This window comes from Orcinus orca, chromosome 4, assembly GCF_937001465.1.
Source record: "Orcinus orca chromosome 4, mOrcOrc1.1, whole genome shotgun sequence".
NCBI classification, from domain to species: Eukaryota; Metazoa; Chordata; class Mammalia; order Artiodactyla; family Delphinidae; genus Orcinus; species Orcinus orca.
The window spans coordinates 91,517,150-91,531,083 of record NC_064562.1 but is presented as its reverse complement, the minus strand read 5'-3'; the positions used below and the strand labels follow the sequence as shown (position 1 = coordinate 91,531,083).

At 41.4% G+C, this 13,934-nt stretch overlaps 1 protein-coding gene across 2 annotated transcripts in view; it reads left to right on the top strand.

The window, feature by feature from the left end:
• The window catches only part of KLF3 (KLF transcription factor 3), a 36,504-nt gene extending 23,204 nt beyond the window's left edge, over positions 1-13,300 (top strand). For both annotated transcript variants that reach the window (XM_004266231.4, XM_033421646.2), the window contains 4 exons: positions 770-1,259; positions 1,947-2,097; positions 7,005-7,165; positions 9,314-13,300. In XM_004266231.4, the coding sequence (XP_004266279.1) occupies positions 770-1,259; positions 1,947-2,097; positions 7,005-7,165; positions 9,314-9,495 (984 nt within the window). In that variant the 3' untranslated portion in view covers positions 9,496-13,300. The remainder of the gene's footprint in view (positions 1-769; positions 1,260-1,946; positions 2,098-7,004; positions 7,166-9,313) is intronic.
• Positions 13,301-13,934: the final 634 nt, after the last annotated feature.

The window sequence follows — 13,934 nt, the reverse complement described above, 5'->3', positions numbered from 1 at the left end:
TGAAGACCATCCTAAGGTACTGCCATGCAGCTCTGCTTGTCCCTGTTACACACAGCGTATGAGAAACGTTCAGTGTCTTTCTGCTGAGCTGGAGGACACTAAAGGCAGGGAGAGTATTTCCTGCCAAGTAGGAAACCCCAGCAGAAAATCAACAAGGTTAGCTGGCTTGGCTGATCCTTGGTGAACCTCAATGCCAGCTCCTAATGATAAAGGCCCATAAGCCGTCTGTTTCATGATCTATTTTAGAATTTTTCCAGGTACCATCCTCTGCCTTAACATTGGACATGGCCATAATCGTAGAATTAAATTTGAGATTTTTCGTGTGACACAGTTACCACATTAACTTTATTGATTGATTGATTGATTGATTGATTGCGGTACACGGGCCTCTCACTGTTGTGGCCTCTCCCGTTGCGGAGCGCAGGCTCCGGATGCACAGGCTCAGCGGCCATGGCTCACGGGTGCAGCCGCTCCGCGGCATGTGGGATCTTCCCGGACCCGGGCACGAACCCGTGTCCCCTGTATCGGCAGGCGGACTTTCAACCACTGCGACACCAGGGAAGCTCACCACATTAACTTTAGTACTTACGTTTATTAGACCAGCTGTCTCTCATAGCATTGTTTTAGGGTCAAGCATGTATCTAAACCCAAACCACTTATTAAGTCCATGTGATTGAAGGTGCTTGTTGTATTTTTTCATCTTAGTTCGTGTTTCAAGCAAACACACTTACTTGGCTATTGACACGTTTCCGTCTTTCTTTTCCAATAGTCATACCCGTCTAATTACATGGAGTCGATGAAGCCCAACAAGTATGGCGTCATCTACTCCACACCGTTATCTGATAAGTTCTTCCAGACCCCAGAAGGCCTGTCGCATGGGATGCAGATGGAGCCGGTGGACCTCACCGTGAACAAGCGGAGCTCGCCGCCCTCTGCCGGGAACTCCCCCTCCTCCCTGAAATTCCAGTCCTTGCACCGGAGAGCCTCGCCAGGGCTGAGCCTGCCCTCGTCCAGCCCACCGGGGAAGAAGTACTCGCCGCCGCCGCCGCCCGGCGTGCAGCCCTTCAGCGTGCCGCTGTCCATGCCGCCTGTGATGGCTGCGGCCCTCTCCCGCCACGGCATCCGGAGCCCCGGCATCCTGCCCGTCATCCAGCCTGTTGTCGTGCAGCCCGTCCCCTTCATGTACACCAGCCACCTCCAGCAGCCGCTCATGGTCTCCCTGTCGGACGAGATGGAAAATTCCAGTAGTAGCATGCAAGGTAAATTCTGCCACTCGCCCACACTGCCGCCCCCCTGCTTAGTCCGGACTTACCGGGTCTTCACCAGATAGTCTGGGTGAGGGAGCAAAGGAGGCAAGGGGCCAAGAGCTGTTGCACTCTGAAAAGGAAATATTCGAGTTAGAGTCTGCCTAAGGCATTTGCTTTTTTTTTTTTTTTTTAAGTGTTGACACTGGAAGATCTCCCAAGAATCAGGCTGTCTGTTAAATGCCATGAAATGATTAGTTTCACTATATACTTGTCAACTTGGGGATAATAAGAATCTTGACTTTATATTTTGCTTTACTGAATACCAACATGGTTCTAGGTGCAAAAAGGCATTTAAGAAATACCTTTAGACCATGTGATAACTAATGGCTATTAAAAGCCACCTTGTTTACTGACTGGTCAGAGGCAGAAGGCTGGGGTAACAAGGAGATAACCAAACGTCATAAGGAAGAAATCCTTTGGGGGCTGATGTCTTAAACGTCCAGCTTCCTCCATACGGTGCTTGCTGACAAAGTAATCGTTAGGAGGAACAAGAAGCGCCCACCGATTCATGTCTGCTGTCATTTTGCCAAAGGCAAATAGATACACATCAGTGTGGTAGCTAGAAGCCGTGCAATAAGCTTTTAAAGGCTGAAATCGGTAAATGGTACATAGAGTAACTTTTCTATTTTTATTTTGTAGTCCCTGTAATTGAATCATATGAGAAGCCTCTATTACAGAAAAAAATTAAAATAGAACCTGGGATCGAACCACAGAGGACAGATTATTATCCTGAAGAAATGTCACCCCCTTTAATGAACTCAGTGTCCCCCCCGCAAGCACTGTTACAAGAGTAAGTATATTGAGGTCTGCCTGGCATTTACGTAGCGGCGTGCATCTCGGAACTGGAATGGAAGCTGGAGCTTCCCGCTCAGGATGTGGTGTGGATTGCCAGCCGGGACTGCCTTGTCGTTCGGGGCAGCCCCTGGGCCAGATGGGAGAATCTCTCCAAAAACTATGTGCTCTGTTACACGCGTTACGTCACGTTCTCAATGATTTGGTCACACATGATTTTGCCACTTTACCCCAGAAATCATTTTTATCTTGTTTTTTTCCATCCTTCCAGACTATGTGTATATAGTTCTCCCATCATCTTTAGCCCAACAAGGATTGAATTTGGTGTTCTAGATATTCTACTTAAGGTTGGATCCTGGAAATGCTTCATGGGATCACATATCGTCCTTCCCATTGTCAGTTCTCATAAAGTATAGTGTTTCTGGGGGGGGGGGGGAATGGCTTTTAGTCAGAATTTTCTGGGCCAACCACAAATCCAAGAAAGATACTCCAAAACCAGTCCCATGGCAACAGAAAGCGACCATGGTGCTCAGAGAAGCTTGGCGTTGAAAGAACTGTTTAGCCTCCTGTCTTTCTAACTGTGACTGCCCTAGAATGTTCGGTCTGCTTTAGAACCGCCATCCAGTAGGAAGTTTACACTACCGGTCGACATCCAGGCACCTGAACGGTGGTTTAACTTGCTGTGTGTGACGGTGTCACACACAGTCTAAATAACATCATTACTGAGATTTGCCACTAGAGATGCCCTTGGCTTCTACCAGTGATTACACTGGAGGCTGTGTCTGCAGTAGGTACAAACGTGGCCTTCGGATCCAACATCTTGGATCCCAGCTCTGCTCTCTACCATGTGTATGACCTTGGCCTAGTCACTTAATCTCGTTGCCCCTGCTTCCTCTTTATTTTCATTATTGGTTGTAATTATTTTTCTTGTGTTATGGTCTTTACAACATTGGATTTAATGGCCAGCTTCCTAGTACAAAGGAAGTTCAACAATTACTGTCTCCTCAGGGTCCCTTCTATCACCTTCCTCCCCACATACCCTTTTCTCCAGCATTTCTGCCCACCTTTCTGCTTTATCTACTGCACTCTTCTCCCTTACGTAATGAATTCTGTAACAGAATGTGAATCCTCTGGTTTTAGAACAGCTATTTTCTGGAACTTAACATGTATTCTGGTTGTATCCACATTCAACCCAAGTAGGTGCCTTCGTAATAGCTCATATATCAATTGTCATTTGCATCAAATCCGTCCGCTTTTTTGCGGGGGGTGGGGCGGCGGGGGGTCGTCATCTACTCCTTGATAGATGAAGAAGAGAATGAGTCTTCTTCCGCAGCCACATCAGTAGGCAGACTGTCTGATGGTCTTGTACATTATTGCCCTTCACAATTGCATAGTGCCTCCTTACCCCCAGAAAGGAACTTTTGCAAGTGTTTTCAAAGGAGTTATTTCATTCTCCCAAAACAAGCAGGTGGGAGTCAGAGCAAACAACTGATGAGCCAAGACATAAATAACTTGCCTGTAATCACACCATTAACAGCAGAGGGGGCCTGGGCTGATCCCGTGCTTCCAGACGAGTGGTCTTCCTGCTATTTTTAGGCCCTATCTAGCTGATTGCATCTGCTGCTGCACTAAGGGAAAGGAAAAATAGACTAACCAAAATGGACACATCTTGTAGGCTGAATTACCTTTTTTTTAGGATGTCAGATGTCTTTGGTGAGGTAACTGGCAACATAGCTTGTACCTGCACAGGTGATGAAAAAGATGCTATAAGGCCAACTGCCCACATAGCAAGGGATCCATTGACTGAAAAAGGGGTTATTCCAAAGTCTAGGTTATTATAAATTACAGTGTAACACATAACGGAAGAATAATTGAAAGCAATATTCTGTGCTCTGAATGCTGCTGGAAAGAAAACAGCTTTTCTCTTTTCTTGCTTATTTTAAGTAACGTTCTTTTGATGATCTCAAGCTCAGTGGCTTTTAATGATTAATGAGTAATGTGCTTATTCTAATGCTGACCTAAGAATGCATTTGCCTCTCAGAAAATTGAACCAATTAGCCACAACTGGGACATGTACCCTTCAAGTAATTCTCTCACAGATGTGATTAAGTAATGTCTTGGAGTGTGCCCAGTAGCAGCCCACATAGGAAACCAGCTAGCCAGGAAAGAATCACTGGAATACCAAGCACCTGGTATCATGTCCATGAGGCAGCCCCAATAATATTTGCCTTAGGAAACCCTTCCTTTACAGGGGCGGACTTTAAAATACAGCTTTGAAATCCATTTGTTTGATCATAAAGTTATAGCTTTAGGATTATTTTTAAAGGCACTCAAAAGTACATCAGATTTCTTTTGTTATTTACATGTGTGAAAATTTATTTAGAACAAAAAGTTTGAGGATCAGATTTCCCCCATTGAGTTGTGAACAGGAAACTGTAGCAAACATAAGAGGGATCAGCTTAACTCAAAACAATGACCAGGTCTCTGATATTTACCAGGCATTCTAACTTCTTGGTTATAATGATCCCAAACAACCTCCTAAAAAATGAGCAGTGAGGAGACCAAGAAGAGTGAGTGAGATCCCAAGATCCTGAACCTCAGCCTGTACCAATATCCGGCTCTTTAGAGAGAGACTGCTGACCCCTCTCAGAGTGATGCTGCCTTCCAAGGGAGATGTTGGCTAGAGTAGAGATTTCCTGAGCTGGTGTTAGGACATCCCAAAAAAACTCCTCATGAAATTCAACCACTGTAGGGGCGAAGTTTGCTCATGGGTTTCTGCACCTTGAAATAGTAACAGCTATTGTTTAGCAGATTTGCATCTGGAACAGGTGTTGTTCTTAAGCGTTTTGTGTGCATTACTCACAGCAGCTTTCTGAGATCGCATGACTATCATCCCCTTTTACAGAGAAGAAACTGAGGCACGGAGAGCATGAATACCTTGCTGAGGGTTATAGGGACTATCGGGACGGAGCTGGAGCGCACAGCCTTTTAGGGTACCTCTTTTTAGGGTAACATTTTCACAAAATGAGCAGCTGGAACAGCAGTCATAACTACTACACAGAAACCATTAGAATCCCAACTCATAAAATCGAATAACTGGGAGAGACTTCTAAAGTTATCTGGGATTCTCTCCCAGGGTCCCAGAGGCACATGAGATATATTTAACTGTTCATTTTTTTTTCCCCTCAACATTTTACTTCCTGAAGTTCCCTTAATGAAGATGAAAATTTTCAGTCAATGGCATGAAAGTTGAAAGTTTAAAATAAACTGATAAACTGTTTTCTTTTTATTAAAGGTCTTAATAATCGAGCTTTATAAAAACTCTCTCACTTCTCCATTTTCTCTGCTATTTGTTTGTACATTTATATAATTGAAGTTCTTGTTCTCCCCCCCCCCCCACTAGTTCATGTTCCCTTTTCCATGTATCTAAACTTTATTCTTTCATATCATCCCTCTAAGCATCAGGGTAGGAAGGTAAAGTGATACTCAAAACTGACAGTTTTCTTTGCTAATCATAAGTGAGAAATTAGTGAAGTCACTCAAGATAAAATGCACCTTTTTATTCTCTTCGTAGTCACTTCTTTGGGTGCTTGAAAAAGTTGTTGATAAGGGACATGTATTTACATTTTTACCAAGATAAAAAACAAGCTTCATTCAGTGACTCTTGATTTTTATGTCTAAATTTTATTATTCTTTATCTCACAAGACTGTTTACCCTCATCAAATTCCTTTCACCAATCTTTTTTCCCCCATACACTCTTGTATAAAACATTCACATGTTATTTGGAATATTTTAAGAACTTTAGATTCAAATTTAAAAGACAAGTCTTTCATTGCAGTTAGAGGCCAACCGTGGATACATAAGCTTGTAATGTATCAAGTAATTAGTTATTAGGAGAGCAAATGGATGGATTAGAACTTGTTAATTACATCAATCAGCGGGGGAAGCCTGAAAAAACTACAGATTTTTCCTAGCTCTTCCCACCTGCCATTTCTCTCCACCAACTTCCTTTCTGAAAAAGAGAAAGTTCATAGTAATGGTGTGTAACCTGATTTGATCTCAACCCCCCTCCCCCCTGGAAAGGTGTGCAGGTGCAGGAAGGGGAGTCTGGGTGAGGAGCCAGGAAGGTAGGGAGGATGGTGGGCAGCCAGTGAGGGAGCCAGGGCTGCACCTGGAGCCTGGGTCTTGAGTCCTGAGTGAGGGGCTTCCTCGCCTGACCGCTAGCACTGCCTGAAGTTCTCTCTCAAGGAGGAATAATAGTGACAGGAAAGGTTTGAGTTTGTGAAGACAGTAGTGCCAACTTTTTTTTGGGGGGGGGAGATAAAAATCAAATGTAAGTTGAGCCTCTTGAAGAGACTCAAACTAAATGCCAGTTATGTAAAGGATAAAATGTAGATACATCCGACAGCGTGGTTGCCTGAGACTTAGGAGTTTGACCGCTTACATTTTCCCCTAAAGAATAATAAATGTGAGAAAACATAGTATAGCGTTCAGCCTAGTACCACAGAATTCTACAAGAAAGCAAATTTCTATTAAGGGAAAGAGACTCTCCTAGCACTTTGCACCTCCCTCTAGTGTAGCCCCTAACCCTTCTTACTGTCATTACTTATCTACATGTCTGTCTCCCCCTAGAGTGTGAGCTCCTCCAGGGCAGGAACCCTGTTTTTATTCATCTTTGTGTCCCGGTGCCAAGCACAGTGCCTGGCTCATGGTAGGTGCTCACTCCATGTTTGTTGAATGAATATAGCAGTGCTTCTTGGGTTGATCCGCTAATTTCTTTTTGTTTATTTTGTTGGGTTTTTTTGTTTGTTTGTTTTTGCCCAGTGTTGTTAATGCTTTTGGTACCCTGAAGGAAAGGAAGAGCCTTTCACTCACCATTTTGCATTTGGCATCGGCTTTCCTAGGAATCACCCTTCAGTCATCGTGCAGCCCGGGAAGAGACCTTTACCTGTGGAATCTCCAGACACCCAGAGGAAGCGGCGGATACACAGATGTGATTATGATGGATGCAACAAAGTATACACTAAAAGCTCTCACTTGAAAGCACACAGAAGAACACATACAGGTATTAGAAATACAAGACTCGCTTCATCTTTCTTCTTAAGAAGTACTAGCATGGAATGTTAAGACAAATGTTCTAGCTTTCAGAGATTATTGTAATGAAATTTTTTCAGGCATCTTGAAAGTTACCATAGCTACAGATGTCGCTTGTCAGTTGTGAAAAATGAAGTTTTCGATAATGATTGGTTTTTATAATAGAATAGATTCAGGGTTATCTGTTCAAGGCCCCTTGCAACCACTTGCAGTTCTGTGGTCTCTGTAGTAAGAGAGAGAGAAGGGCATGAAACCTCCACTGAGAACAGAGGGGGAAATTGCCCTTAACCATGGGCCTGTTTCATCAAAGATGTGGCCTTCATGTAGGCTGTCACTTAGTAAATGTACGTTATCAAATTCACAATGGCAAAAAAAGAAGAAAAAAGTTCTTTATACAGAACAAGTAAATGCAGCAGTTTATAGAAATGGAATTCAAATGGAAGACAGTCATCGAAGGAAAGAAAAGTGAAGATATTTGGGTAATTATCGTCTTCTAAAACTGAGGGGACTTGTAGGCGATTGCCTGCCATATTTGTTGTAGGATATTTCCAGTTTGCCAGGCGTTGCATATAGAGCGTACAGACAGGTCTTATAAAAATTGTTAAATAGGTGAGGAAAACATAAAATTGTCCCCTGTGCTCAAGAACATTTTGTAGCAACACATCTTAAGGAATTCGTACAAAAATGTTTTAAACAAACCTGATGAATTGCAGTTGGTATTGGTGATGAATGTTTATGGAAAGCCTCATCTGAGCTGACCTCATACTCTTGGATGTGAAATTCTAGTGTAACAGCAATTTCCCTCTCTGTACATTTCCTTAACCTCAGAATGTAGAATATTTGGAGGTTTGTGAGTCATTCTTGTTAGGAACATTTACAAAGAGAAGAATCCGGGGTTTGGAAGAGGAGAGGAAGTAAAGTGTCTGGCAGAGTGGAAGTGAAGGTTTGCCGTGCATCCTGGGAAGGAGGCAAAGGAAGCCGAGGGGATCCAGCCGCATACAGTGTTCCTTGGCCTCCTCACAGTGTTGCCACGGAGAGAGCTGAGGGTGACAGCCTTGCAGTTAGAGGACCACCCAATGGGCAGTGCCAGATAGACTCATGAAAGCCTCCTCAGGGCACGAACGGGACCTGAGAGGTGGATGTTACCAAAGGCCAGCCTAAGAGTAAAAAGACATTGGATATCTGGGTAACGATTCAGATGTAAGAAAAAGAACTCTTAGCATGTATATTCTGTGCAACAAAGCAGAGAGTATAAATTCTGAATATGTCATTGAAATGCCAAGGAATTACAATCCTTTAAGGTTTCTAGAAAACAAGGGATAGTAAATGGGAATGAATCTGTCATGCCCATTACCCAATATTACTGATTTAAACATGTAAAATTACCGTTAACTGCCTTTTTATTTGTAAAGGCCTTCATACTGCTGTCCTCGTGACTTTCCCACAAAGGTCTTCTTTTTCTCACCTGTAAGTTATCGTCTCACAGGAGAGGGTTGTAGAGACCTGACTTCTGACAGTGGGGAGGAGTTTACTATATTTTCCGTACGTCTGAATTAAAGCATTATACTTAGGCGTTGTTGTTCTTGACTAAACAAAAAATAAAATGTTGAAATCCCTGATGAATATTTGTTGCTAGGGACTTAGGGACTTCACATTTTTAGAAAACTATTGAGAAGAATAAGCAAATCCCATAACTTTCAGTTTGGACTTCTCTTTGAATGGATAGCGCTGCATGTAGCTAAGCTCCTAAGTAAGTTTACGCCTTGGAGGTCAACAAATACGGATCACCGGGTATTAAAAACTTGCTCATTGCCTCCTTTGAGGGCAAAACCAAAATTCTTTGATAGCCCCTCAGAGTGGATTTCAGTGCCATAAATATGCTTTAGGAAGTCTTAAAATCCCCCTCCCCCCCCTTTTTGGGCAGAAAGCCAGTTTCATATTAAGACAATTAATCTGTGTTTCTCATTTGTCACCTAATGGTTCAAGGGACAAACGTATGATCCTATCTTGGAAATAATGTTTGTCAAGAGCTTTAGCTCAGAAATATTTACTGTCTTTAATGATTAATATCATTTTGCTCTTAGAAAAAATCAGCTCTTTTTTCCCCACCTTTCTGCAGGAGAAAAACCCTACAAATGTACATGGGAAGGATGCACATGGAAATTCGCTCGGTCTGATGAACTCACGAGACATTTCCGAAAACATACTGGAATCAAACCCTTCCAGTGTCCAGACTGTGACCGCAGCTTCTCCCGCTCCGACCACCTTGCCCTCCATAGGAAACGCCACATGCTCGTTTGAATGCCTCTATCTCCCGCCTCAGCGTGGCTCCCACTCTCCCAGCTCTCTCTCTGTCCTCCCTCCCATTATCTAACTCATCTTTTTACATGTACATTTTAATTTTGATTCAGCTGGTCTGAATCTCTGAATTTATATCATTCAAACTTCCATATGGTCAGTAGTAAATATTCTCTAATCTTCCCTCTCCTTGCCACGGGTCAGACCTAAAGAATGTGAACAATTTTTTTTTTCTTTTTTTTTTTTCCGGGGATGCTAAGCAAACCCTTCTTAGAGATACGTTTAATGTAATGAAAGCAAGGGAACATGTAAACTAACATAACCAATTGCTTCTCCATGTAATCCTCAAAAGAATGTCAAAGTAAATGTATTAGAAATACAGTATCCAGCCTGCTAGTCCTTGCCAGAGGCATCCAGACCTCTGTGCTCTGTGATCGAGTTTGGTGCTCCACAGCAAAAAGAAGGGTGGAACCTTTCACAGATTAGCTAGACATGCAACAGGCTTTCAGACTAGTACAGTCAACTCTTCCATTGTCCTTCACAGATCTGGCTGGTCAATTTGGATTTAGCACTTCATCTAAATGTATGTCCGTTACCCTCCTTTGTGCCTGCAGCTACTAAGGAGGTCTTTGCCACCAGGGAGGTGAGCCAGAGCTGCTGATTTAGGTGGATGATGTGTGTCCATTGAGGGGGTGGATACTGTACTTGCTAGCGTGGAGTCGGAGCAAAGGGGCATGCAGCAGGGGCAGAGCAAGGCGGGCAAAGGAGGAAGCCAGCCATTCCTGCTCGCCTAGGGCTTTTTGGAGACAATTCATCATTTGGTTCGCTGGGCAGTACATTCCCAGAGCTTCAGTCTCTATGCACATTCAGCTGTGCGGAACCCTACTGCAAAGCCAGATACTGATGGGGTTCTCCATGCACCTGTCTCTGTTTCTACAATGTCCTTAATGTCGATTACCAAGCATTGATAGGGATGCCACAAAACTATTTGCTCAGTAATGGGAAAAAATCTTTTGGCTAAGGGTATGAATGGTTTTCTTTAATGGGCTTCTTTTACCCCACCTACTTAACAGCTTTTTTTTGCAAACAGGGAAACGTTGAGTGGTAATTGTATTCCCCTATCAAATTAATCATGGAGGCTTCATATGGAGACTTTCCTGTGTGAGCTGTAAGGTGCCAAATTGGCTGTCATCTGTGTACATGACACACACCGTAAATAAGCAGCTAACGCTTTAGTAGATTCCTTCAGTTTAAGACCTGAGAGACACTATTTGTAAATATAAATAGTTGTGAAGCACACATACCTTTCCTGGGGGACAGATTTCTGAAAAATCTAGAAAACCACAGTTCAGGGATTCATAAATGTAGCTCAAATTCCCAGATGTTTACTGTTGGAGCCGGCAATCTCCTATCACTATCAAGTATCCTGTCAGAAGAACAAACTGAAAATGACTCGTGTTTATGTTGAAGATTAATAGCACCATTATTTAGGGGAAGTTTTGCAAAAGCAGGCTTTTGAGCACCATAGTGTAAATGCCAGTAAAAATAATTTGTGTGTGGAAATGCCATTGGTCCTAAATTTGAAGAAAGTGGGCGACGGTGGTGTAGTGTGGGTGCATTTAAGCAAATGCACCTTCATCCCTCGATAAAGGATGGAGGAGCAGAGAGAAGAATGGAATCCTGAAGATTCATCCCAGCCACAACTCAGGATCCAACACGACCTTAACTGGGAGGAATACACTGTTCAGTTGTTTTTTTTTAAGACAGTGCGTGAGTGATTCTGGAGGCCTGCGAATCGTGTGGGGAGCGTACTTTGACGGCGCCGTGTTAATAAAAGTTAGTTGTAGGGACTGCACACCTAAGAGATCCCGCTCGTAAGCCCTCGGATCCAACTGAAAGGAGATGTAGTTGAGAAATGCAAAGTAATTTGTCACGGGGGCACTTGGTTTTCCTTTTTTTTTTTTAAGCACTGCAAAATTTGTTTAGACTATTAAAACATCCTTATGAGGCTTTTTTTTTTTTTTGCAACTATGACATGAATCGAGGGATAAAAAAAGAATGGCTCTTGGAAAAGTAGGTATTGTCTGTATTGTAGATGCTTAGTCCCATTCATGCCAAAATGTTTATTGCTTGAAATGGTTCTTCCACAACGCACCGAAGAATTAAGTTGGAGTGCAAAGAACATTTTTGTTTTAATGGAGATAACCAGTTTGTGTGTGTTCTAACCCATCTTGAAGGTGGGAAAAGGGGCAAGAAAGGATAGAATTGATCTTGGAATAATTAGCTGTGAGTCTAAGTCCAGCTGATAGAAAGCTTCGTGGGTTCTCATGAAATTTGATGTGTGTGCTATGGCATATTGACTTTTTTTTTTTCAGAAAAGCAAGCAATACCCTGCGAAGACGTACATTACTCTTCAGCTTGCTTAGATTATACTAACAGTTCACTAACAAAGATACATTTCAACTCAAAGAAAAGCAACCCAGGAAGCTAGTCTCTGTTCCCATGCTGGTCTATATACTTTAGTTACCAATTGGCTCTTAACCAAATTTTCCTTTTTTATATATATTTGTATTTTACTATGATAGTTGAGAAATTTAGTCTCTTAGTAATTTTTAGCTGTTATTGTGGAAGACCTCCAATACAAGATAAGGTACCCTTGAACGTGTGGTTTTAATGATATGCCATGTTACTATCAATGGTGATTTTAATTGCAATATTTTAAATTGATGAGAATGATTTGTAAACATGAAGTTAGTGTTGTGTAAATTCTGTTTATTATAGAATTTCTTTGATTATTATCCAAGTGTCATCTTGGGGGAGAAGTCAGAAAAATTAAATCTGTAACCATCATATTTTAGAGTTCTAAAGTGTGAATCTATATCGCAAATGGGCATTAACATTCTAAATCGCCTGGTTTTGAGAATGTGTTAGCATAGCTATGTTCAACTAAGGAAATGGTAAATATCAGAAGTTTCAAGAGCCTTAGAACAGATTTACAGGGGAACTATATATGAATGTGTATATTTTATTAAACACCCATCTGCACTATCAGTGTTGCACTAATGTGGAATTTGAAAAACTATATTGCTGATACTGTATATCTACACATCATTCCTGATTAGATTGTTTTAAAGACAATCTCAAAGGTCTAAGGTTTTAAAATAATTTGATTGGTTTGAAAATATACAGTCATCTTGAAGGAATTGCTGTCATACATGAAGTTGCTCAGAGTGGCCTTTATTCTCTTGTTGGTCAAGGTTAACAAGTTCTAAATGATTGCAAATTCACTTAAATAATACATTTACAAAGCCATTTTACATGAATTAAACGAGGGCTACAACAATATTATGTTTTACAAATACTAGCACTTTTTTTTTTTTTTTTTTTGCTGTTATGTACTTAGTGTTAGAGGGTCAAAATAATCTTTCTGCTTAGCATCTCTTAAACCATACCTGCAAGTATAGCAGGATTATTACATTTACAGTACTTTAATACTTGTATAAACTATGCAGAAATTTTTAATAAAGTGTAATATATTTTATAAGCTAATAAGACTGAATGGGTAAAGGTTTTTAGCATGCATTAGTATACTTGCAAATACTGAAACATTTTGGTAATCTTTCTTACTAAAGATGTGAATGTTTAATGTTCTTTCTCTGTTTCTACTCGGTAGTCCAATGGGAATTCAGTAATGACATTTTGTCATGTCAAACTGTGAACATAAATTTGTACTGTACAGTCCTCATATACTATATACAGTATGCAATATATGTATTATATACTTGTTAATAAAACCATCAGAATATTACATGCGCTCATGTGATTACTATGTATGCAGTGATCACTAGGAACAAACCTTAGCAAAGTAACATGTAAGAGGCCCTTACTTAGAAATTGCAAAGTAAATCACCCTTTGATAGGCAATCATTAATGGAAGGAAAGAAAAACAGATCTAACTGGAAAATGCACTATATGAGTTAACTCAGCCCTAAAGCTATGTCCCTGGTTTTCTGATAAGAAGTTTTCTAAGTACAAACCATAAACTTGTAGACAACCCAGCATAAACCTACAAACTCACCTAGTGCATTCTTGGAATATTTTATTGTTTATGACCCTATCTGCTTCCAAAAACAATTTTCAGTTTCTTATGTGTAATACTTTAAGTTTTTAAATAAAGATCAGGATTCGTAGCTTGGGCAGTGGGGAATCAGGAATTAAGGTAAATAATTCTGGTAAATAAAAACATGATTTTTCAAGCCTTCAGGAAGCCATGTCCATGGACACTGCTGTGTCCTTAGCATCACAGGAACAAGTAGTTTCTGGTGGGCATTTAGAGTTCTTGTTTAAGACAAAATGTCTACTCTCTTGCTCCACCTAAATGTAATTGAAGCTAAGGTCTCTCAGCAGCTTCCTCCAGCCAGACTTCATCTTAGCATAACATG